This window comes from Euprymna scolopes, chromosome 27, assembly GCF_053919585.1.
Source record: "Euprymna scolopes isolate OS-2025 chromosome 27, ASM5391958v1, whole genome shotgun sequence".
NCBI classification, from domain to species: domain Eukaryota; kingdom Metazoa; phylum Mollusca; class Cephalopoda; order Sepiida; family Sepiolidae; genus Euprymna; species Euprymna scolopes.
Window position 1 is genome coordinate 85,386,019 of NC_136508.1, and position 26,125 is coordinate 85,412,143.

General features: G+C 30.9%; 1 protein-coding gene across 1 annotated transcript in view; it reads left to right on the forward strand.

Moving 5' to 3' along the window:
• The window catches only part of LOC145248727 (adhesion G protein-coupled receptor L2-like), a 98,308-nt gene that overhangs the window by 53,938 nt on the left and 18,245 nt on the right, over positions 1-26,125 (forward strand). The window contains exons 12-16 of the mRNA XM_080110377.1: positions 2,220-2,323; positions 9,212-9,329; positions 15,437-15,590; positions 17,610-17,679; positions 19,117-19,183. Coding sequence (XP_079966503.1) covers positions 2,220-2,323; positions 9,212-9,329; positions 15,437-15,590; positions 17,610-17,679; positions 19,117-19,183 — 513 coding nt within the window. The remainder of the gene's footprint in view (positions 1-2,219; positions 2,324-9,211; positions 9,330-15,436; positions 15,591-17,609; positions 17,680-19,116; positions 19,184-26,125) is intronic.

Genomic DNA, 26,125 nt, shown 5'->3' on the forward strand with positions numbered 1-26,125 from the left:
GACTTTTCATATCTATCTGCGTAAGTATACTTTGATAATTATGTTTCAGTTTGAAAAAATATGGTATAATAAAATTATGTGATGTTCGTTCGCACCTGACTTCCATAGAATAGAAATATGTCACAAAGTTTAACAAGGTTTCTTAATATAGATCCACAGAATATTGTGATAAGTGTTTCTCTATTTTATTTTTAATTTCATCATATTTTGCTTTGGTTTTGATACCCTCAAATTTAACCCAAATTTATAACCCTTCCTTTTCATAACCTATCATACTTTCATAAGTCAGAGTCCATTTTCTGTAGGCTGTTTTTGAACCCAGTCAACGACGAGTACTTTTGCTAATATATATATATATATATATATATATATATATATATATATATATATATATATATAGGGGTTTGAAACGTCGGTAGATATGTTTGGGTTTGTGCATCTATACATAACTATATATATTTGTATATTGATCTCTAGTGATTATGTTATCGTGTGCATAAGCTTTAACGGACTGTTCACAAGACGTGCAGATTACAAAACCTGTAAAGGGGCAATACCATCTCATCTAATAGGTACCATTCATTCGGTTCCTGATTCACCTGTTTGGATCATCGGACCTGGAATAAAGACCTTCAACTTCTCTGAAGAAAAAGACCAAGATAGAAATCATATATGTAGGCGATGTGAATATTGCCGATGCTATCCTTGGTTTTGTTGAGATCTGGGCAGGTGTTCCTGTCCCATAGGATTGGATTAGTGGTACGTTGGTGACTCTGTTTAAATGAAAGGGACAGTGTTTGTGACCAATAATGTGGGATCACGCTGTTGGAAGCTGCTGTGAAAGTTCTCGCACGACTTCTATTAAACATGCTATTGGAGGATGTTTGTCCTAATGCTATCCCAGAGTCACAAAGTGGCTTTAGATCTGGTAGATGGACTACTGATATGATTTTTTTCTGCTCGGCAAGTCCAGGAGAAATTAATTGAGCAGCAGATGCCGCTGTATCAAGTATTTGTGGATCTGACCAAAGCATTTTACACCGTCAACAGAGAAGCTCTTTGGTTGATCTTAGAAAAAGTAGGGTTTCCTATAACCTTTGTTAGAATTTTCAAGGAACTGCACAGGGACATGAAAGTTTGAATCTCGTTTAACAGAAAATTGCCTGATGAAATCCCAGTTGACAATGGTGTCGAACAAGGTGATATTCCTGCCACTACTCTGTTCTCTATATATTTTGCTGCTCTACTTGCTCATGCGTTTCAGGCTTGCGATAAGAGTGTTATGTTAAAGTTTCGAACCACAGGTCGTATTTTAAATCTTAGAGGGTTTAATGCCAGAAACAGGCTGCATCATGTTTTGGTTAAGGAACTACTGTATGCAGTCGATGCATTTTTTGTCGCACACTGAGGCTGATATGCAGCATATAATGGATCGTTTTGCTGAACCCTGCACTGCCTTTGGTCTGAAGATTTGTCTGTCTAAAACAAAGGTGATGTTCACTCCTGCACCAAGCCGAACACAATGGTCTGTGGTGCTAGACTATGAGTAGTTGATTCGTTTGTCTACTTTGGTAGTTCTCTGTCGATGGATGGCACAGATGAATTCAGAAGGCATCTGTAGTTGTTGGAAGGTTTGAGAATAGAGTGTGGTCTGACCCTAACATCACAGACAGGACAAGGTCTGCATTTACAAGACGTATGTGCTAACCACGCTGTTCTATTCGTCGGAAACACTGACATTGCATCAAAGGCACATTAAATGGCTTGAGCGATTTCACCAAACATGCTTGTATGTATGTATGTATGCATGTATGTATGTATGTATGTATGTATGTATACAGCAGGGTGATCTGTGTGCGTTTACATGTGGGTATTTATGAACTGTGTAGATGCGTCGGATGATAGTCGTGTGTATGCTACGCTAGGTGTACAGAAGTTAGTTTGTGCACCTCGTTGCGTTTTTTAGAACCATTGCCTGCAAAGAGTATAAGTGAGATTACGTTGTGGATTCACGTATGTTATGGTTGAAAGAAACGAGGAAAAGAGAAAGGAAGCTATGTTTAGGTTGTATTGTATATGCTAGAATTCAGACTGAATATTCTTACGTCCGTAATTGGCTGAAAAAGAAGCTGCTGATTGGAAATTTGTTCAATCGAAATTCGATACATAACAATAATCCCTGTCACTGTTACTTTGAAGAATTTCATATTTCTTTGCAGTCGCACAAGAGCCGTGAAATCCTTAACATCATCACAATAGTTGGATGCAGCATTTCAATCATTGCACTTGCCGTCACAATAATCGTTTATATGATCTTTTGGAAGTAAGTGGTTTCTTTCATTGTCTATTTTTTATATAAAACGAAAACTAATTCATTAAAAAGGCATTATTGTTTTAATAAATAATTCAACATTTAATAGATTATAATTAATAAATTTGTTTTGAAAAGTTCATGTAAACATTAACTTTGTTGCCGTACTATTCCAAATAATCATTTTCAATTACAAAATTTAAAATACTTGTATTTAAAACATCAGGAAGGTTCATTTGGTGTCCTGCTTTGTTGCCGTACTATTCCAAATAATCGTTTTTAATTACAAAATTGAAAAGGAACATCGGTAAGTTCATTAGATGTTCTGCTCGGCAGGCCGAGATCAGGCTCAAGGCGTTCCCACAATTAATGGTGACTGATAAGCGCTCATAGAGACGAGTCTAGATGTTACAACACGTCAAAGCGGTTGAAAAAGGCCCATTTGACGGGACCAGTCGCTCCACTCATCTCCACAAAAATTAATTAAAAATACTTTGTAGATATATCCGGAAAATCAGAATGCTTCATCGGATGTCTTGATGTGTTGGAAAGCAGTGAACACGCTTAAATCATTCTCCCGAAAAAGTCAATTCATAATAATCCCCGATGTGGCGCGTCATTAATATATCCAGTCGGTTAAGGGAGTTCCACAAGGCAAGACTAGTTACTCCATTTTGTATTTGTGTTTTGTTAACATCAGTGACTTTTACAATCGACAATCATTCTTACAATGGCTTTGTTGCTGTCGGGCAGACGTGTGGTTCTGTTTATTTCAAGGAGGTCCACCTTCATAGGCTTTATCTCACCTTCAAGAAGGGTAAGTCAATAGTATAATAAACATAATAGACTGTGTTTTTCTTGGTTCACCGTCTTTTCAAAGACCACATCTGGTCTTTTCTTTAACCTAGTAGAAAGTAAATAAACATTTTTATTTATCAATAGAATCTTACACATTACAATCATCAGAAAATTAAATCCATATTAATATCAGATGAAAGTAGAGAACGCTGCTGCTGCTGCTGCTGCTGCTGCTGCTGCTGCTGCTGGCGGTGGCGGTGGTAGAATCGATTGGATATATAGAGCTCACGAAAATCATGTGTCAGGATTGTCTGGCCTGCATGAAGACCTCATCGTTGGTTGCAGCTATTCGTTAAACTGCAAGATTGCAGGGATTTTTATGATATTGACTCGTCCTGTATTTTTAGCAGAGTCCTAGTTAGCCAGTTAGCCAAGTTAGCCAGTTAGCCAAGTTAGCCAAGTTAGCCAGTTAGCCCTGACAGTATCATGTTACTACTTACTCTAAGTGTTTTAAATACTCTTATCTAGAAGTGTTTTAAATCTTAATATGGCATGATTAAACAAAACAATCGCATGTCTACCATTGTATTATGGGATCCAGAAACGTGCAATCAAACTTTGCTGGTTATACTTTATATTATGCATTTTGTAAATCGTATGTGAAACTTAACTTCAAAAGCATAATACTGCTTAGTAGTATGTAACAAGACAATAAAATTGAATATGTGTCTATGGAAAATCCGATCTTTCTAATGTAATTTTTATTCTGTCCCCTCGCTAAAATTCTAACTTATTTCTAGGTCCACCATCTGTCTCAATTAACGTTTCATTTTATTTTCCTATGACTTGTTTCTTTCCGTTTTAATATACCTACCTAATTATAACTTTGAATTCCTGATGTTAAAATACAATAACAGTATACATACATTTAAAACAATTTACAATATTTGTTCAACATCATAAAAACATTTTCAAAAATGCATTAATACATTTAACTATGATTTCCATTTAACTTACAATTACAACTTTTTTCCAAAAACAAAATTTTCTGTTACAACAACAATAACAAAGTCTGTAAAAAAAATTGTCCCTTTTTTCAAAAAACAAAAAACACATGAAAAGCTGAAAAGTTCAACTGTGAACACAAAAATGCCTTTTCAATAAAAGTGCATCTGTAAGCTGTTTTAAAAAGTACGACTTTTTGAAAAATCTTTTGATTGACAAATAACATTCAACAATTCGTCCAAACGATTTCACATTGACACAAATGTTATAACTGATACCCTGATACGAATTTAAAACAATAATGGATGACCCCAATTTCTCTACTTGTGTGTATGTGTGTATTTTTAAAAACAAAACAATTCTTTTATCAATGAATTTTTACCCGAATTCATAGTATTTTATCGTGTTTTACTCTAAAGTATCTTATAACCTTCGTATTATGTTTTCGTGTCTTTTGCTTTATAAAATATTTTCACAAAAAAGAACACTCACTGAAAAGTCACATATCAAAACAAATTGTTTTGTTTTGATTTTTTTTTTTTGTTTGTGTGTGTGATTTCCTTTTTTCTATCATTTAATTTTTACTTTGGACTTTTATTCTGTTATTTTTTCTTTGCAGCATATCAACATTTTTTTTTTTTTTGAGAATGTATACTTTTTCATTGTGTGTATGTGTGTATTACGTCTAGCTTTTTTTCTTTGACACTGTGCGTATGTGTGTGTGGATTTTTTCTGTATTATTTTTCTATTTTGTTAGCATTTTTTCTTTGTTTTTTTTTTTTCTTCGCTGGACTCTTACGTTGTGTTTCCGTGGCAACGCGAAGCTTGTTTGTTTTTTCAATTTATTCTTGTTGAATAAAAGTGGTCACGGTAACCAAAACCTAAATGTGTTGCATAGCCCGGGGTTTCATATTAAGAGATAGGATGTGGACATTCATATTGATGAGGGGAAGAGAGAGACATTTATACAGTTCTGTAATTTTTCTTCTTATAACATATTAGCGACTGAGAGACGGTGATCAGTTCTTATAACACAGAAGAGGGGAGGAGAGATGCATTTCTTGTAAGAGTTACACAACGTTCCTAATAACGATAAGGGAGACAAAGTTCATATAAGATGATTACACATTACCTTTTGCTGTTGAATGATGACACGACACAGTTTTACAAAAACATGATGATAACTTCTTTATTATCAGATCGACCAGTCGAATGATAATGACGTCAAGAAATTCAAAGTCGTTTCTACACGTTAAATATTCTACCCCTTCGCCTCTGAGGGGACTCTCATTATGTCAGCTCTATCCTCCCGACTGCTGATTCCGATCCGGACTCGACTGCCTCTGATCTTCGACTGAAACTCTGCTCATCCTAGCTTTTATTATTGAGAATCCCTTTATGCTATGACGTCATATGTGTCTCTAAACCTGATCGCCTCACGTGGCTTAAACATACATTTCCAAAACACACGTCTGCAACAAAGAATTCTCACTAACCTATTTTTCAATATATTTAATTTCTATTGTTCGTTCTTCTCTAGCTGACCTTATTTTAATTCAGTTTTTATAAAAAAGAATTGAACAATTAAATTCTTTTTACAAACATATCTAAACTATTTTATGAAATTGAACAATGCGAAATTCTAACATTCCATTTTCCGAATTTATTTCTGAACCTTGCTTACAAAGTTCGAATCTCGGTCTATCCCAATCACATTTTCATATATCTAATCTTCTTCTTACTTACAAGAAAAGGGAACCCTTTTTCTTGTAACATAAGAAACGTAAATGAATTTACATTTTCAATTTTTGTTGGGATATGATTGATTCCCATTGAATGTCAATGATTTGTTTGTATTTTTCTTCGTATATATACATATATATGTGTGCGTGCGTGTGCGTGCGTGTGTGTGTGTGTGTGTGTGTGTGTGTGTGTGTGTGTGTGTGTGTGTGTGTGTGTGTGTGTGTGTGTGTGTGTGTGTGTGTGTGTGTGTACGAGAACCTATGTGGTGTGGATTGCGCTTGAAGGTCAGTGATACAGCGAAACAGACTGTCTGTGGCTCTGTATATCTCTCTCCCTCTCCCTTTCTCTCTCCCTCTCTCTCTCTCTCTATACACACACACACTCACTCATACACACGCATAATATATGTTTGTGTGTGCGTGCGCGCATGTGTGTAGAGAGAGAAAGTAGAGTAATCTACGTAGTAACTGACGTTTTGCTGTCAACGCACTTCAAAGGACTTTAGCAAGCATGCTCTTTCAGCTAAAATAAAAAATATATATACATATATAAAGTTGAGTAATTTGCCGTACTGACATTGATATTAAAATCCCACTTTTCTATTTTTAAAGTGAATACAACTTTCTTATATATTTAGTTGTGAATATACCAGCGACTTCAAAAAGGATTTTTTTGAAATTGCATATTCTTTTAAAAACTTTTATTAATTACCTTCGTTTTGTTTTTTGTTTTTTGTTTATTTTTTTAGATGATTAGTTTCATTGCACAGTTCTATTCGTGCATATTTTCTACATTGTGCATAATTGCATAGGATTTACAACCGCATTGAAAGTAAATCTCTATCTGTATCTCGGAATGGTCTCTACAAAACTACTCGGTCAATTTTAGTTCACAGACTTGGAACTTTATGTATCTGTTTAACAAAATTTGTTTGGTTTTAGCTGAAAAATAGCTGCTAAGGAGTCAAAATTTTAAAAAATTACAACTTCGAATTTGTTCAATGGGTGCGAATACCCCATATATCAAGTTTCTAGACTTGATATATATATAAAGAATATATATATATATATATATATACTTTTTATTTGTTTTACATAAGCATTTATATGTCGCTACATGTTTATGAACGTGTTTCGGTCAGCCAGTTACAAGTAACTTGAGACCTGTTCAGGCGATGCTGTTCATACAAATTATTACGGACTCTACAATTGCATAAGCAGCATCGCCTAAAGAGGTTTCTAGTTACTTGCAGCTGGCTGGTCGAAGCATACACATGAATGTGTAGCGAGATATATATGCTTATGTAAACAAATTAAAAGTATATGTTGTCCTACTTCGGTATTGAGCACTCTTGTATGAATCTCGTTAAAAATTCATTAGCTGCTTCACCTCCAGAAAATGTTAACCAGGAATATATATGTGTGTGTGTGTGTGTGTGTGTGTGTGTGTGTGTGTGTGTGTGTGTGTGTGTGTGTGTGTGTGTTTACTCTAACATTTTTACGCTAAATATAACGCAATTATATATAACTAGCATTTCAGCCCGGCGTTGCCCGGGTGTTTGGAGGTGTATGCTGAGCAAAAAAAAAAAAAAAGAGTAATTTTTTTTTTAATTTGACCCCTATTATGACCCCTTAAAATTTATAGTTTCGGGCTCAAATCACTTTATTAAATTAGATCCAGGTTCAAGGAACCTATATCTAAAATTTCAAGTGTCTAGACCCAAAATTGTCGGAGGAGTTTGGTAGAGTTCTTAAAGGTCAAATCGTTGAAATTTGACCCCTTAACAGCCAAATTTCTGGCTGACACCCGTCACATCGATTTTCCCAAATCTCAGTACCCGGTATTTCAAATTTCGAGTCTATAGACTAAAAATTGACAGAGTTATTGCGTAGGGAAATGTACACAGACAGACAGACAGACAGACACGTTCACTTTTATAGATATATAGATAGATAGACAGATAGATGAAACAAAAATATATACGTATACATAAATATATATGGAAACGATTTTGTGTTCATTGTAAGCTTTTTACGCAAATATTTCGCAAGTATAAATCATGTAGAATATCTGCATGAATATAATTACCCGTAATAGTTTACTAAAGGTGATCACCCTATAAGAAAACTGAAAAAACTAATAGGGAATTAATTAAAAATGAATGTTTAAAAGAATATGCAAATTAGTTAGATCTTTTGCTAATGAATGCAATTCGATAACTCATATATAAGAAAATTGTATTTTCTTTTTAAATAAATAGAAAAATAGGGTTTTTAATATGAATATCACTACACACCAAAGGAATACGGAATTATAGGTATATAGATAGATAGATTATATGAATAAATATAGTTGTGCGTAGTAGATAAATGAAAACGATTATCCTATACAAAAACAGAAAAACTAATAGTGAATTTATGAGAGTGTATTTTCAAAAGGTATATGCAAATTAGTTATATTTACTGAAGATGGTTGGATATCTACTACTAAGTATATTAGAAAGTTATAATTACTTTTTGAATAAATAGAAAAGTGGGTATTTAATATTAATATTAGTGCGAAAATTCAACTATATATATATATATATATATATATATATATATATAGCCATCCACACAGTACTGTTTCGCTGTATCACAGTTCATCAATGCGGCTAGACAGGCAACTACCTCAAGCCAGAATCGAAACCCGAACGCCCAAATGACAGTAAAGGCCTCTCGCCACTACGCTATTCGCCTGCTGCTGTGCGGGCAGTGAATTAACGATGTCTTGACATCGTCCAAATGCCTAAGCTCAATTTGTTTACACAAAGAACATTGCTTAATACGCTAATGGCAGTTTGTATATCACTTCCCAATAAGGATGTGAGTGAATTATAATGAATTATTGTTATTTCCACAGTCAGATAAGTAAGGCACCTAAATGAACTCTTAGAGCCGTAGACACTAGTGTTTCCCTCCTTTGGTCTCTTCACTAAGACACATCTGAATAACTCTACCAATTAAGATATCGTGCCGCCAAAGTCGATAGATATATCACAAAATGTGGAAACTATGGTCAATGGTCGATTTTGACTGGAATCTACTTTCTTAACAAGGGGTGCAATCATCCAAATGCTAAGAACCGATGCCACTTTTTTCTGTGATTTCATCCATCAAATGTCCCACAATTAGATGACAGTACCCTTTTAAAAGGTGAAGGAAATTTTACTTGATTTAGTTTAGTTGTATACAATAATCTAGTGTGTGTGTAACCGTGTTTTATAATACATTTCGAGGTAATAGCTTATGATCAAATTATAAGTGATTCAAATCTCCTAAAATTTACTGAAATGCTTATGTTTCTATTTTTCAGGCACGTAACTTCCACAGCTGCAAGTAAGTCACAAAGTGTTCTCCTCATAAATATGTGTGTATCTCTCATCATAGCATATGTGATTTTCGTTGCATTCGTCGAAGGGCCGCGGGAGAAGGTAAGATAACAAATTACTATTATTCGATATCAATACATTAATAACAATCAACACTAATTTGCATTGCAAATAATTGAAACAATGGTCAATATTTGTGTTTATAATCGAGTAAACAATAATGTCCACAAAAGATCAACAATAAAGTCAACAATATTGTCCATAATAAACCGACAATTAAATCCGCAGTAAATGCACATTAACACACATTTTAACATAGTGTCAACAATAAAGTCTGCAATAATACCCCAAACTGTGTCCACAATTAAGTTCATAATAAATACTCAATAATGTCCACAATAAATTAATGATAGTCCAAACTAATGTCCACAATAAGTCCACGATAGTGTACGCAATAAATCTACTATAAAATCCGAAATACATTTTTAAATAACTGAAAAGTAAGAGACTATTGTGATAGATTTATATGAGGCAATCAAAGTGAAGACTTGGGCAGCAAGAATGGTTGTGTTAGCACGATCGGGAAACAGAAAACAAGTGAGAAATTCCAAAAGCAAGATATTAGGGTAAATAAAGAAGCTGGAAAGGTGTCACGCATCTAGTGACATCTAAAATTAATAGGTATCATTTTGTTGCGTGAGCCGGAGTGGTTGGAGTTTTTTTTCGTTGAAAAAAATATAAATGCATTTAGTTCATCGGAGCACATTCAACTTGAAAAACAAGCATGGGAATGCAACATTGCAGCGATATGACAGAGACTGGAGGTTGGCAGAAATTACTACGCATCAGAAATAATTTCAAGATACTGTTAACAGCCAAAATTGACCGCAATGCATTAGATTCTATGATCGATTAGAAATAGATGTGCGAGATTTTTATCTTTGGCATTTTTCTTCCTCCATTTTGTCTTTATTTTTCCATTCATCTTTTCCATAAAGGTGATAGAATTCTATTTTGGTGTTTTGGCCATATTTAAGCAACCGATTCTCCATTTGAGTGAACCGTGTAATTTCTTGTAGTATCTCTATGCAATGACTGTGTTCTATTTTTTTTTTTTTTTTACTTCCTTCAGTATATTTTATTCATGTATAATAGTTTATTTGTCCGTAAAGGAGGTGATAGATCTTTTCATTGTGTTGTACTGTCACAATATTTTACATGGTTGGCAAGCAAAAGTTTTTTATAGTTGTCCCGTTTCTGCTGGCTTTTTGGAGTAATGTAGTCCTTCCTTTAGGCACTCATCTTGTGTGTTTCTTTTCTGTATGCATCATCTTAGTTTCCAAGCTAAATGTTCATGTAATAAATTACTTAAACCAGAACCCATGTATTCTACAGTTGCCATGTACTTTCCAGTTTGCCATTATTCTTCTATTTCTGGAAGATCCTGTGTTTTTCATCCACTTAGCATTCATGCTGTGTTCTTATCTTGTTTCCTATATATTGCTCCAGCAGTGTAACATTTCTGTCAAGTTCGATTGTATCTATCTTTATCCTTCCACCATTGGAGTTTTGATAAAACTGGCTTTTATTACTCACGTCAGTCTTGTTCTGTTTGTAGTTTTAGATTTAGACTTGTAACTTCCTTCTCGTTATTCTTTTTCTAATGAGTTTTGTGTTTGTCCTTTATGTTTTGGTGATCCATGTTTCTTTGTTAATCTGGGTATATAGCTGAGATCAATAATCAAGATTTTTTAATTTGATATTATTAGGGGAGATTTGTTAAATACACTGCAATCTACATCGACCCACTTACGTATTAGTTAGTCGAGAATAGCAAGAAATAAAAGGTCAGCAGGGGTCAACTTGGTGAAATTTAGGTGAAAAATTCTCTATTTAGAGACTAGCGCCGAAATACATGCATTTAGTGATTTTAAGGTAATTGGCTCGATTTTCCGAGCTAAATGGACGCAGCTGTTGGAAACATGCGTAGTTTCTCTATTGTACACTCCCTTTTACAAACTCAGGTTCCCGACGCGCCTACTAAACCGTAAGGATTAGCAAGTCTTATTATTGATCTATTCCTGACTATAGTACCCGTGTATTGTGGAACGAATTCCCATAGTCCATTTACCTTGTGATAATGGAGAAATCACCCTTAATTAATGCCAAGAAGCCGCTGACGATATGCTTCTTTTTTTTTTACATTTTTCACCCCAAACAAGGCACAGTGCCACTTCAATGTAGGGTGGCTACTCTCAGGGACATAAGTTGCAGGGATACTATGTGAAAAGTTGAGCAGCAAGATTTCTGTTCACATTACACTTGAACTTTTGCGTGTCAATACATTTGGGGAACAGAAACCAGAAAGGGAATTCCAAAGTCTATCAGTTCTGGGGAAGAAACTATTAGAGTAGAAGACGTTCGTACATCAAGGGATCTATACTGAGTAGAGTTGAGACTTTGCTGCTTGTCGGGTTTGTCGGGGGTATTTACGTCGATGGAGGTACAAGGGCATGTAGTTTCTCCAAGCATCCACAATTAAAACAGGCAGAATTGTAAAACAGGCAGAGAAATGCAATATTTCGTCGAGGAGACAAAGCTTGAAGTTTAGATGACAGTTCAGGACCTATCAGGGCGGCGACTCTCTTTTCAACCCTGTCCAGGAGTGAGAGACTAGTAGCAGATGCACCAGCCCAAATGTGACAGTAATACTCCATACATGGGCGAATTGTGGCCTTGTAGAGGTACAAAATACTTTCAGGCGCACGTAACTTTCTAGCACGGTAGAGAGAGCCCGCCTTGTTCGCAGCAGCCTTGACAATGCTCTCGATGTATCTGTTCCAACTCATGTTCCCTGTGAACGTTAAGCCGGGGAGTTTGAACGAAGTACTTTCAAGTATGTATCTTTAGCCATAGTTATTGGTGGTTGAGTAGGTTTTTGTAATTATTAAAGGAAACAAGCTTAGTCTTGGCAGTATTGAATGTGACCATCCATTTTGGCCCCATTCCACTACAGATTGGAGGTCTTCCTCTAGGATTTCCGCCATTGCTTTCGGTATGTAGTCATTCATTTCCATTCGTGCCTGTTACAGAGCGTGATGTCATTAGCAAATATACCCATCTCAGAGACCATTTTATCAGGAAGGTAATTTATTCCTGATATTCAATCAAGAATAATAAAGGTCCAAGAATCGATCCCTGAGATACACCCGCATCTGTATCATATTGTTTGGACGTATGATCATCGAGGACTTCCCTTCTGTGGTACCAATATTCGAAAATTCTGGAGAATGAAATTAAAAACGCTCAATTATCGCTCCATCAATCTACAACCTCTCTTGGTATAAACCTGTGAGTCTTTAATAAATCGAATGCTAATCTACCACCTCGTAAATGCTTAACATCTTACGAAGAACAAGTCAGCTTTATTACGGATATCCTACGGGTCATCTATGAACGAATATATTTTGCATTGAATAAGGTAAAAGAAGCTAGAGTGGTAGCTCTTGATATATCCAAAGATTTGAGATAGTCTAGCATGAAGGTGTTCTTATGAAAATATAACTATAACTAACTGAATGAATGCTTAATATAATTGAATCCTTGTTAGACAAAATAATAATCCAGTTTGTCTTCGATAGTCTTATATACAACGTGATATGCGGGTATGCCTCAGGATGTCGATGCTTGAATTTTATTATTGCTGATATTCATCAAATACATACCTGATAGAATTGTGTCCGAGATGGGTATATTTGCTGATGACACCACGCTTTACAACATGCATGAGGAAAAAAAGAATGTACACATGTCCAAAGCAATATCTGAAACTTTAGAAAATGATCTTCAGTAGAATGAGGATACAAATGGATAGTAACATTTAATGCTACCTAAAACGAAGGTTCTTTCTTTTAAGAATTACAAGAAACCTTCTCACCACATCTTCTACCGATTGCCATGCTTAATAATACTGTAGCCGACAATTCATCGTTCAAACTCATCGACTTGAGATTCACACACAACATGAATTGGAATAAGTGCATTGAATACATTCTTAAACTGCTGAAAATAAGCTGATCTCCCTCTACTCTGCTAAAACAAACTACTCACACCTGAGAGTATCCTTTCTCTGTATAAAAACTACCATTTTGTCTATGCATGGAATCTTATTGTCGCATCTGGAATGGGGCATTTACCAATAGTTTCCTTCTCTCATACATGCCCCCTAAATCTTTAATCTAATAGGTTCCGCACTGTCAACCAAGCTTCAATTCTTGTCCCATCGACGCAATGTTGCATCCATGTGCTTGTTTTACAAATACTTTAATGAAATATTTTCTGACAAACTTGTAGCACTTGTGTCCCTCGATGTAAAAAAAAACCCTAAAAAAAACAAAATCCCACCCCTTCACTATAAAGGTCCTTGGATTCTGGAAAGCTTTATACACTAATAGTTTCTTCTCTCGAACTTCTATACTTTAGAATTCCTTTCCTTTTCTGACTGTACTAACATGCAGATATTTTAAATGTAATGTGAACAGATATGTACCTGCTCAATTTCATACATAGTTCCCCTATAGACATGGTTCCAAATAGTAGTCCCTTATGTTCAAATGGCAATGTGCCACAATAGAAATGGATATATTGTCACACTACACAATTGCGTAGACATATGTTTTATATATTTACGTGCTGCGTACTCCAACGACTTGCAAAATATAATTAGTGATTTCCATCTCTCTCTCTCTCTCTCTCTCTCTCTCTCTCTCTCTCTCTCTCTCTCTCTCTCTCTCTCTCTCTCTTTCTCTCTACTTCCAATGTTGGTTAATGATTTAGAACAAAGATGAAGTTCAATTAATATCTGCAATCTGCCATCAGTTCTTGTTTTGATTTAGTATTATTCGAGGCACAAACGTAGTTATCAGCACGTGTAAGCGGACTGGGGTTGTAAAAATACATTGAAATTGTTGAAAAACAATTTGTAGATTTTAATGTTTTATGCAATAATTACGACAGCTTGGTTGCTGAGGTGTGACACAAGCTTGAAATGCGATATTTTTATGACCTTGTTTAAAGGATTAGAAGGAAAGCAGAACACGGAGTAGAGTAACAGAATGTATTAACAAGAATCTACAAAAGTAGGGGTTGTTTATCTAACCGACGGATATCCTTCGTTGGTCCGTCGGATATCGACTCCCGCTTTACGGCTTTATCTTCCGGTGTTTATTGCGTATGGATCAGTTCATTCGTAGGTCACACAGGTAGTCCGCCACAACAAATATGCATAAACTGATAACTGTATAAGAAATCACATATGCTCTATAGTCATTTGATGTATGAGCTTATTCATATATTAATAAAATAAAGTTGATTTTCTATTCTCAAGTCAGGCGCCCACATATACTTCCAATATGGTCACGCTTTGATCATTGGCTTGAATTAAAATTTAAAATGCAAAAGTCAAGTATCATGATTCAGTTGTGCTCTAACAAAAACATTTATTTCGAACGCGCCCCTGCCATATCAAAGAACCTACTGTTGGTTTTATATACCATGCCTTTCTACTTGTATGGCAATAAAACTTCTCAAATATACTTGTGATCTTAGGCTGTACTGGCATTTTTTGATTAACGATTTCTGAAACTTATCTGAGGTATTCCGATAGAAAACCTATCCAAGAACATTTACAGATACCTTACATACATTTTTGTGAAAATTCAAAAGAATCAGCCGAGCCGTTTCGAAGTCTATGGTAATTCTCTCTCTCTCTCTCTCTCTCTCTCTCTCTCTCTCTCTCTCTCTCTCTCTCTCTCTCTCTCGCTCTCTCTCTCTCGCTCTCTCTCGCTCGCACACACACACACACTTGCACAGACACATACACACACTCGCACGTACACACACACACACGCACACACACACACTCGCACACACACACACAGTGCCTTTTGTATATAAGTAGAGATGTGAACGTTCTCTGAATCGATAATCTAATATTTACTGATTTTTAACAATAGCAAACGATTTCAATTTTAAAACTCATGTTGCCGGAAAACATTCAATCTTAGCCTGGAATAATTAAGAAATATTGTTATATTTATTGTAATGGTAATAATAAACACAACAGTTATGAGTTATTTACACAATGTATTGTTTAAATATGCAAACATACAAAATAATTTATTCGTCTATACGTAATTTATTTATTCCAGGGTGTTTGTACAGCAATTGCAGCCTTAATACAATATTTCTTCCTTGTGGTATTTTTTACAATGTTATCTGAAGGAATCGACATGGCAATCGCCTTAACACTCCTTTTTTCCGCCAGATTCGAGAGACTACCGTTCTTACTGCTGTTAAGTTGGGGTAAGATCTCTTTTATTCGCTCTCTCCATTACGCACACGCAACACTAAAGCCTCAGATTTAAGTATATTAATTAAATCTAAAGTGGAATGAAACAATTACCTGCATCTATTGTTCAATCAAAAGTTTTTTTAGGGGAACGGGTAAGTAACCCTTATAGCTAACCCAAAATTATATATAAACAAAATTATATATAGTATAAACAAAATTATATATAGTATAAACAAAATTATATATAGTATAAACACAATTATATATAGTATAAACAAAATTATATATAGTATAAACAAATGCTTTATCCTATAAAATCAACTAAATCTTTGAAAGTACTAATATTTACAAAAGTTTCATATATTTACAAAAGTTTCAAATATTTACAAAAGTTTCAAATATTTACAAAAGTTTCAAATATTTACAAAAGTTTTAGATATTTACAAAAGTTTTAAATATTTACAAAAGTTTTAAATATTTACAAAGGTTTCAAATATTTACAAAAGTTTTAAATATTTACAAAAGTTTCATATATTTACAAAAGTTTCATATATTTACAAAAGTTTCAAATATTTACAAAAGTTTCAAATATTTACAAAAGTTTTAAATATTTACAAAAGTTTTAAATATTTACAAAAGTTTTAGATATTTACAAAAGTTTCAAATATTTACAAAAGTTTTAAATATTTACAAATGTTTTAAATATTTACAAAAGTTTTAAATATTTACAAAAGTTTCAAATATTTACAAAAGTTTCAAATATTTACAAAAGTTTTAAATTTTTAGAAAAGTTTTAAATATTTAAAAAAGTTTCAAATATTTACAAAAGTTTCAAATATTTACAAAAGTTTTAAATATTTAGAAAAGTTTTAAATATTTAACAAAGTTTCAAATATTTACAAAAGTTTTAAATATTTACAAAAGTTTTAAATATTTACAAAAGTTTCAAATATTTACAAAAGTTTCAAATATTTACAAAAAGATTCTTGGTGATAGAATGAAAAAAAATATTGGGCATAAATGCGTTTATTCTTTTTTAGATGTAACTGGCCTGGGTGCCCGGCGTTGCGTGAGTGTTTGGAGATGTGTGTTGAGCAAAAAAAATAATAATAATGGTAGTAGGCAGGCAGGCTCGAACCCATACCGCGAAGGAGGAAAAGAATGTGAAAAGAAAAACTGACGTCTTTGCCGTTGCGTCCATCGCCAAACCGGAAGTGGCGACTGTTTAAATTAAGGATAGTCAATTGAAAAGTGGGGATGAGTTTCGAAAATATCGACGAAAAAAGCGACCCTCCTTGTAGAAAAGTTCCCAGTCGAGGGTGAAATAAATAATTTTTTTAACTTACTTTTCGATATTTATCGCCCGAAGGGCTGTGCTTCAAAACAATACCGATCTCGTGAAAATCCGTCGCCTCTGTCGAAAGTTTTAGGCATACATGATGATTGCAACGTCTTGTCAGACGAGTGCCACTACCTCAGACATTTAAAATCCATGAGCCCAAATGCCTGAGAGAGTATCTATACAAAGATGATGTTACAGAGTCTTAGCTTTGTACGACAGCTAAGTCTCTCTCTCGGTTCAAAATATTGATATCCAGCAACAAGCAAGAGCAAGATAGCCAGCAACAAATTAAACTGAAGACCAGCATAATGCGGGTACTGGTCTCCCGCTTTATGGTTTTTTAAATCAGAGATTTGCTTCTCCAAGAAAGACTGCCTTCACCACGGCTTACGGGAGCCCTCTCCACCCCAATACACATATACACACACACAAATATACACGGTGCTAGTTGGCCGTTGACCCAGAAAAAGAGTTCATTCGCCCTTTGGCATACATACATACATACATACATACATACATACATACATACATCTAAACAGACAGGTGAGATTTATATTATAGATGAAGAAGATATCACAATTTTATTGTCTTTTACCTGTAATTTTTATTAATTAAATTGTTCACTTATTTACTTTTTAATGTTTCCTCTATTTTCTTGTTTAACGTATTCCTTTATTATCTTCCCCAGTTGCGCCGGCTGTAATTGTTGCCATCAGCCTTGGTAGCACGATGACAAAAGGATTTGGAAATGGAAAATTGTAAGTTTCTTTTTCGATTCCCTCTCAATCTTGTGTAATATTCGCTCAAAGTTTCAGCCAAAAAAAAAAAACTTGGAAATGGAAAATTGTAAGTTCCTTCCTCCATTAACTTTCATCATCATCATCATCATCATCATCATATATAATAATAATAATAATAATAATAATAATAATAATAATAATAATAATAATAATAAAAATAATAATAATAATAATAATAATGTGTCAGTAAAAAATATATGTATTTTTATTCAACCTTTAAGTTATATTTCGATTAACTACTATCCCTTATTTTAATTTAATATTTAATTGGTCATCCACATTTAATTATAGAATATAGAATTGTGTGCTTTTATTTATTATTTTACAATCAAATACTACATTATGTGAGATATATTAGCATACTTACCTTCACGGTTCATTTTAAATATTAATTTACATATATCTTGCCATCATATTTGCTATAATTATCTTAATACATTTGGCCTATTTAATTTGTTAATAAAGTTTTACTCCTCCATTAGAAAAATATTATTCAGATGTCATCTTAGTGCTTCCATCTGTCTATCGATTTGTTGATAAATCTGTTTACTTGTATGCTTAGTCGACTCTTTCTCAGTTTGTTTAAAAATTCTCTCTCCTTTCCCTATATATATATATATATATATATATATATATATATATATATATATATACATTAGATAAAGTACCCGTCGTTGACTGGGTTCAAAAACAGCCTACAGAAAATGGACTCTGATTTATGAAAGTATGATAGGTTATGATAATATATCTCACATACTTGGCAGAATACTAATCTCTCTCTCTCTCTCTCTCTCTCTCTCTCTCTCTCTCTCTCTCTCTCTCTCTCTCTCTCTCTCTCTCTCAAAAGATAGATAGATAGAATGAATGAATAGTTATAAATAAATTTTCAACATTATATTTTGTTCCCGTTCCTAGAATTCAGGTGTGGCGTATGATTGTTTCAGAAATTATTAGCGATTATTCCAATATGTCTCTTCTTCAGCACTTTATACCAAGGTTACAAATAGATGTTCAGTGAAAAAATCGGCATTTTACATTTATTCTGCAAAGTATTTATATTATTACAAGAAATTCTAATATTTCTGACAAAAGTGTTGCAGTCAAACCTTCAATACTTAAAATACTTAAAATGTATCAATTTATAATTCCAGAGTATTTATGAAGGTTCGACAATCATAAATTTAATCTTCTAAATGAAAAAATGAATCCCTTTAGTAGAAAATAAAGATATCGATTTGTTATCAACTAGAATCACCTTTAACATTTCTTATCGTGCTTTTCGTCACATTTGATCAAAAATTGCGTTGACATTTATAAAGTTGAAATCGAGTGCAGTTTCTTTTTAACTACAGACACAATTTCATCTAATTTCTGTGTGTTTCTTTTCCTCCACAGCTGCTGGTTAACTCTAGAAAATAACGCCATTTGGTCCTTCATCGTTCCTGCTTTGATAATCATCCTGGTTTGTAGTTTAATCATTAATATTATAATTCCCTAATCTGTTATCTGTTGTTACTTCATATGGAATCGATCAGAAAAAACGAGATTTTGTCTGATTAACTTTCCAAATGTATGTTTGATATTCCTCTTAGATTTATTTGTTTTTCATTTACAGAATATTTCAAAAACTTAATGATTATTTATTTTTAAAAATAGCAGTCATTGTTGTTATTTGTTTTTCATTTACAGAATATTTCAAAAACTTAATGATTATTTATTTTTAAAAATAGCAGTCATTATTGTTATTTGTTTTTCATTTACAGAATATTTCAAAAACTTAATGATTATTTATTTTTGAAAGTACCATGCATTATTGTTACATCATAAAATGGGCAAAACGCCACTCTTAAAGTTTCTCAGAGTCTGGAAAACTATTTTTAAAAAGTTTCTTCTCTCGAGTTGCTGACGTTTGGAAATCTCTCACTTCTTGTTTCTACGACTTTTTCACGCAATGTGAACATTTTGATGTATCAAACCTGTTAATGATTTTTTTCTCTGGGGGATTGAAGGGGAATTTGTATTAAAAAAAACTGTTTCGTATAATGAACAAAATAATCGTTGTATTAGTTTGTTGAATAAAGAATAAAACATTTAAGATGAGAAATATGTCAGATTTTAGATGCGGTCATAGAATTTTACCTGATTGTGTATAAGCTTCAATTATTTTCTGAAAAACATATCAATAACTAAAAATAGAGTACACATTAAACGTGTATGAATTAATAAAGATTAAAAATTAATTTTGAATATGTAAAAATTAAAAAAGAGTGCACATTAATTTGGAGCGCGTACGAATAAATAAAGATCATACATTAAATTTTGAATCCTACAAAGTAATACTACTTTTGAACATGTACGAATTAATAAAAATTACACAATATATGTGAACATGTACGAATTAATAAAAAATTACACAATAATTTTGAACATGTACGAATTAATAAAAAATTACACAATAATTTTGAACATGTACGAATTAATAAAAAATACACAATATATGTGAACATGTACGAATTAATAAAAATTACACAATTATTTTGAACATGTACGAATTAATAAAAAATTACACAATAATTTTGAACGTGTACGAATTAATAACAAATACACAATAATTTTGAACATGTACGAATTAATAAAAATTACACAATAATTTTGAACATGTACGAATTAATAAAAAATTACACAATAATTTGGCACATGTACGAATTAATAAAAAATACACAATAATTCGGAACATGTACGAATTAATAAAAAATTACACAATAATTTTGAACATGTACGAATTAATAAAAAATACACAATAATTTTGAACATGTACGAATTAATAAAAAATTACACAATAATTTGGAACATGTACGAATTAATAAAAAATACACAATAATTTTGAACATGTACGAATTAATAAAAAATTACACAATAATTTTGAACATGTACGAATTAATAAAAAATACACAATAATTTTGAACATGTACGAATTAATAAAAAATTACACAATAATTTTGAACATGTACGAATTAATAAAAAATTACACAATAATTTTGAACATGTACGAATTAATAAAAAATTACACGATAATTTTGAACATGTACGAATTAATAAAAAATACACAATAATTTTGAACATGTACGAATTAATAAAAAATACACAATAATTTCGAACATGTACGAATTAATAAAAAATTACACAATAATGTGGAACATGTACGAATTAATAAAAATTACACAATAATTTTGAACATGTACGAATTAATAAAAAATTACACAATAATTTGGAACATGTACGAATTAATAAAAAATACACAATAATTTTGAACATGTACGAATTAATAAAAAATTACACAATAATTTTGAACATGTACGAATTAATAAAAAATACACAATAATTTTGAACATGTACGAATTAATAAAAAATTACACAATAATTTGGAACATGTACGAATTAATAAAAAATACACAATAATTTTGAACATGTACGAATTAATAAAAAATTACACAATAATTTTGAACATGTACGAATTAATAAAAAATACACAATAATTTCGAACATGTACGAATTAATAAAAAATTACACAATAATTTGGAACATGTACGAATTAATAAAAAATACACAATAATTTTGAACATGTACGAATTAATAAAAAATACACAATAATTTTGAACATGTACGAATTAATAAAAAATTACACAATAATTTGGAACATGTACGAATTAATAAAAATTACACAATAATTTTGAACATGTACGAATTAATAAAAAATTACACAATAATTTGGAACATGTACGAATTAATAAAAAATACACAATAATTTTGAACATGTACGAATTAATAAAATTTACACAATAATTTTGAACATGTACGAATTAATAAAAAATATACAATAATTTTGAACATGTACGAATTAATAAAAAATTACACAATAATTTGGAACATGTACGAATTAATAAAAAATACACAATAATTTTTAACGTGTACGAATGAATAAAAAATTACACAATAATTTTGAACATGTACGAATTAATAAAAAATACACAATAATTTTGAACATGTACGAATTAATAAAATATTACACAATAATTTTGAACATGTACGAATTAATAAAAAATACACAATAATTTTGAACGTGTACGAATTAATAAAATATTACACAATAATTTTGAACGTGTACGAATTAATAAAAATTACACAATAATTTTGAACATGTACGAATTAATAAAAAATTACACAATTATTTTGAACATGTACGAATTAATAAAAATTACACTATTATTTTGAACATGTACGAATTAATAAAAATTACACAATAATTTTGAACATGTACGAATTAATAAAAAATTACACAATAATTTTGAACATGTACAAATTAATAAAAATTACACAATAATTTTGAACATGTACGAATTAATAAAAAATTACACAATTATTTTGAACATGTACGAATTAATAAAAAATTACACAATAATTTTGAACATGTACGAATTAATAAAAATTACACAATAATTTTGAACATGTACGAATTAATAAAAATTACACAATAATTTTGAACGTGTACGAATTAATAAAAATTACACAATAATTGTGAACGTGTACGAATTAATAAAAATTACACAATAATTGTGAACGTGTACGAATTAATAAAAATTACACAATAATTTTGAACATGTACGAATTAATAAAAAATACACAATAATTTTGAACATGTACGAATTAATTAAAAATTACACAATAATTTTGAACATGTACGAATTAATAAAAATTACACAATAATTTTGAACATGTACGAATTAATAAAAATTACACAATAATTTTGAACATGTACGAATTAATAAAAATTACACAATAATTTTGAACATGTACGAATTAATAAAAATTACACAATTATTTTGAACATGTACGAATTAATAAAAATTACACAATAATTTTGAACATGTACGAATTAATACAAAATTACACAATAATTTTTAACATGTACGAATTAATAATAATTACACAATATTTTTTAACATGTACGAATTAATAAAAAAAATGCATAATAATTTTGAACATGTACGAATTAATAAAAATTACACAATAATTCGGAACATGTACGACTTAATAAAAATTCACAATAATTTTGAACATGTACGAATTAATAAAAAAAATGCATAATAATTTTGAACATGTACGAATCAATAAAAATTACACAATAATTTTTAACATGTACGAATTAATAAAAATTCACAATAATTTTGAAGGTGTACAGACTAATAAAAATGACACAATAATTGTGAACATGTACGAATTAATAAAAAATTACACAATAATTTTGAACATGTACGAATTAATAAAAATTACACAATAATTTTGAACATATACGAATTAATAAAAAATTACACAATAATTTTGAACGTGTACGAATTAATAAAAATTACACAATAATTTTGAACATGTACGAATTAATAAAAATTACACAATAATTTGGAACATGTACGAATTAATAGAGAGTACACATAAATTTAAAGCATGTACAAATAAATAAAAGCTACACATAAATTTAAGACATGCACTAAAATATGATGCGTACACAGAAATATTAGGAACCTACAACTTAATAAAGATTACACATAAATTTTAAACATGTAAATTTGAATAAAGGGTAAACATTACCTTTGAACATGTAAAAATTGTATAATCATATTGAACATGTAAAAATTGTATAATCATATAGAACATGTAAAAATTGTATAATCATATTGAACATGTACAAATTTATAACGAATACACATAATTATATAAATAGTAAACATAAATTTAAAAAACATGTACAAATCAATAAAAAGTACACATTAATTTTGAACATATACAAATTAATAAAAAGTAAATATTGATTTTGTACATATATAAATTAATAAAGAGTGCACATAATTCTGATCATATATACGTCAACAAGATTACACAATCATATTCTACATGTACAAATCAGTAAATATTACATATTAATTTTAAACACATACAAATTAATAAAGATTACGCCACTATATTGACCATGTATAAATTAATAGAGAGTGCAAATCATTTTGAACATATAAAAATAAATAGTACACATTATCTTTGAACATATACAAATAAATAAAAATTACATAATCATATTTAACATGATACCGACTACACATTAATTTTGAACATATACATATAAATAAAAATTACATAATCATATTAAAAATGATAAAGACTACATATCAATTTTGAACATATACAAATTAATAAAAATTACATAATCATATGAACATGATAAGGACTACACATCAATTTTGAACATATACAAATTAATAAACGTTACAGAATAATATAAAAAATGATAAAAACTACACATTAATTTTGAACATATACAATAATTAAAAATTACATAATCATATTAGACATGATAAAGACTATACATCAATTTTTAACATATACAAATAAATAAAAATTACATAATCATATTAAACATGATGAAAACAACACATTAACTTTACACAGGTAAAAATAAATAAAAATTACATAATCATATTAAACATGATAAAGACTACATTATATATTTTGACATATACAAATAAATAAAGGTTACAGAATCATATTAAACATGATTAAGACTACACATTAATTTTGAACACCTATATATTAATATGCTTGTCCGTACGGTGTCACGTCATCATCATCGCAAACATTAATTAATGAAACGCGTCATCATCATCGCAAACATTAATTAATGTGAATTATCTCCTTTTATTGTTCAATTTTTATTAGTTAGAAATCATTAAACCCTTTTATTTCCCAAAACTTCCCGAACAACAAACAAAAAAACAAAAAAATATATATATGAACTGTCTAATTATGGATCCGGATTATTTTAAAGACAATAATGCATAGAAGGTACCGTTCCACAGTTTAAATAGTATAGTATTTTACTTACATTTTTAACGATGTCTTCTGTAGTACTGAACGCTTATTCTATTTTATTCAGTAATAAATATATTTTTTACATTTAACGCTACGAGTTCTTTTTTTTGTTGTTGTTTGTTTTGCTTTTTACTGTGCCACTTTATCTTTTTTTTATTTACTTTTGAGTAAGCCTTACATAACAAAAAATATGTTTAGAAATAAATGTTACAAAAGTCAAGAATAACTTTATTAAATAAATCACCAAAGTCACCATTCGCAAATACACTGAGTAACACAGAGTCAAAACATATTTTACGTCTTGTTTTGTTTTGTTTTTGTTTTACAGCATATCAATCCTTTTTCGTGTTATTTAATGCCGAATCGAGTAATTTTGTAACATTTATACAGCTTCACGTTGTTTACATAGTTACTACTTATGGTTTGTTCGTTTTATTTTGCTTCTTTTACAGGCAGTCATCATCTTCTAATGCCCACCGACAGGGCATACATATTTAAATACTATAAAAAATGGACACAACAATTTTTTTAATATGAAATAAAACACTTTGTTTCATTACTTACGATTTAATTTATTTAAAGAAATATTTATTTCCTATTTAAAGATTTTCAGTATATTTTATTTAACTAAAGAATTTTTCCATATTTTTATTACATTGTAAGGTGAAGTTTCAGAATAGTTAAACCCCCTCCCCATATTAAGAATGGCTTTCATCATGATTCTTACAATAGCGATATCAAAGATTTTTTCCCCTTATTTTAAAACAAATTATTAAAAAAAGATACAAGACCATTAAATTTTTTTTTCATTAAATCGCTATTTAGGTGAAGGTTCAAAATAGTTAACCCTTCTCCCCATAACCGTTTTTTTATGCAGTAAAATACTTTGTTTCAATAATTATGTTTTAAATAAATATTTATTCCTTATTAAAAGATTTACAGTATATTTTATTTAACTGAAGAAATATTAAAAGCTATCAAAGTCAACCAAGAGCTGCTCAATATTCTGGCTTAATGGATCATTTAGCAAGGAATGAAGATGGTTATTCTGGTGCATTCTACCATCTACATTTACAGGAAGTCCTAGGAATCTACAACAGCTTCAACAAGAGGCAATGGCAGTTTTCTGTGACCTATTCATTACTCACACATGTAATCCAAAATGTCCTGAAATATTAAACAACTTGGGGTCATCAGAACTTTCACAAAATCGATGTCAACAATGTCACAGTTTTTTTTAAATTCACAGTCTGACTCCCAAGAACCTGCTGACTGACCAATATTCTCATTCCAAGCAGCTGATCGACGTCCCTGTCACCGCCTCAATCATCATCAGCACTTCCTGACAATATCAACAGCATCAGTTGCGATCGCATTGACCTTCAATAAAAGTTTAAACTAAAGTTCTTTGTTCTACTTGCTTCCATACATTAATTTTTGTAATACAACAATAAGAAATTTTTTACTGATGAATTTTAAAAGATTTTAA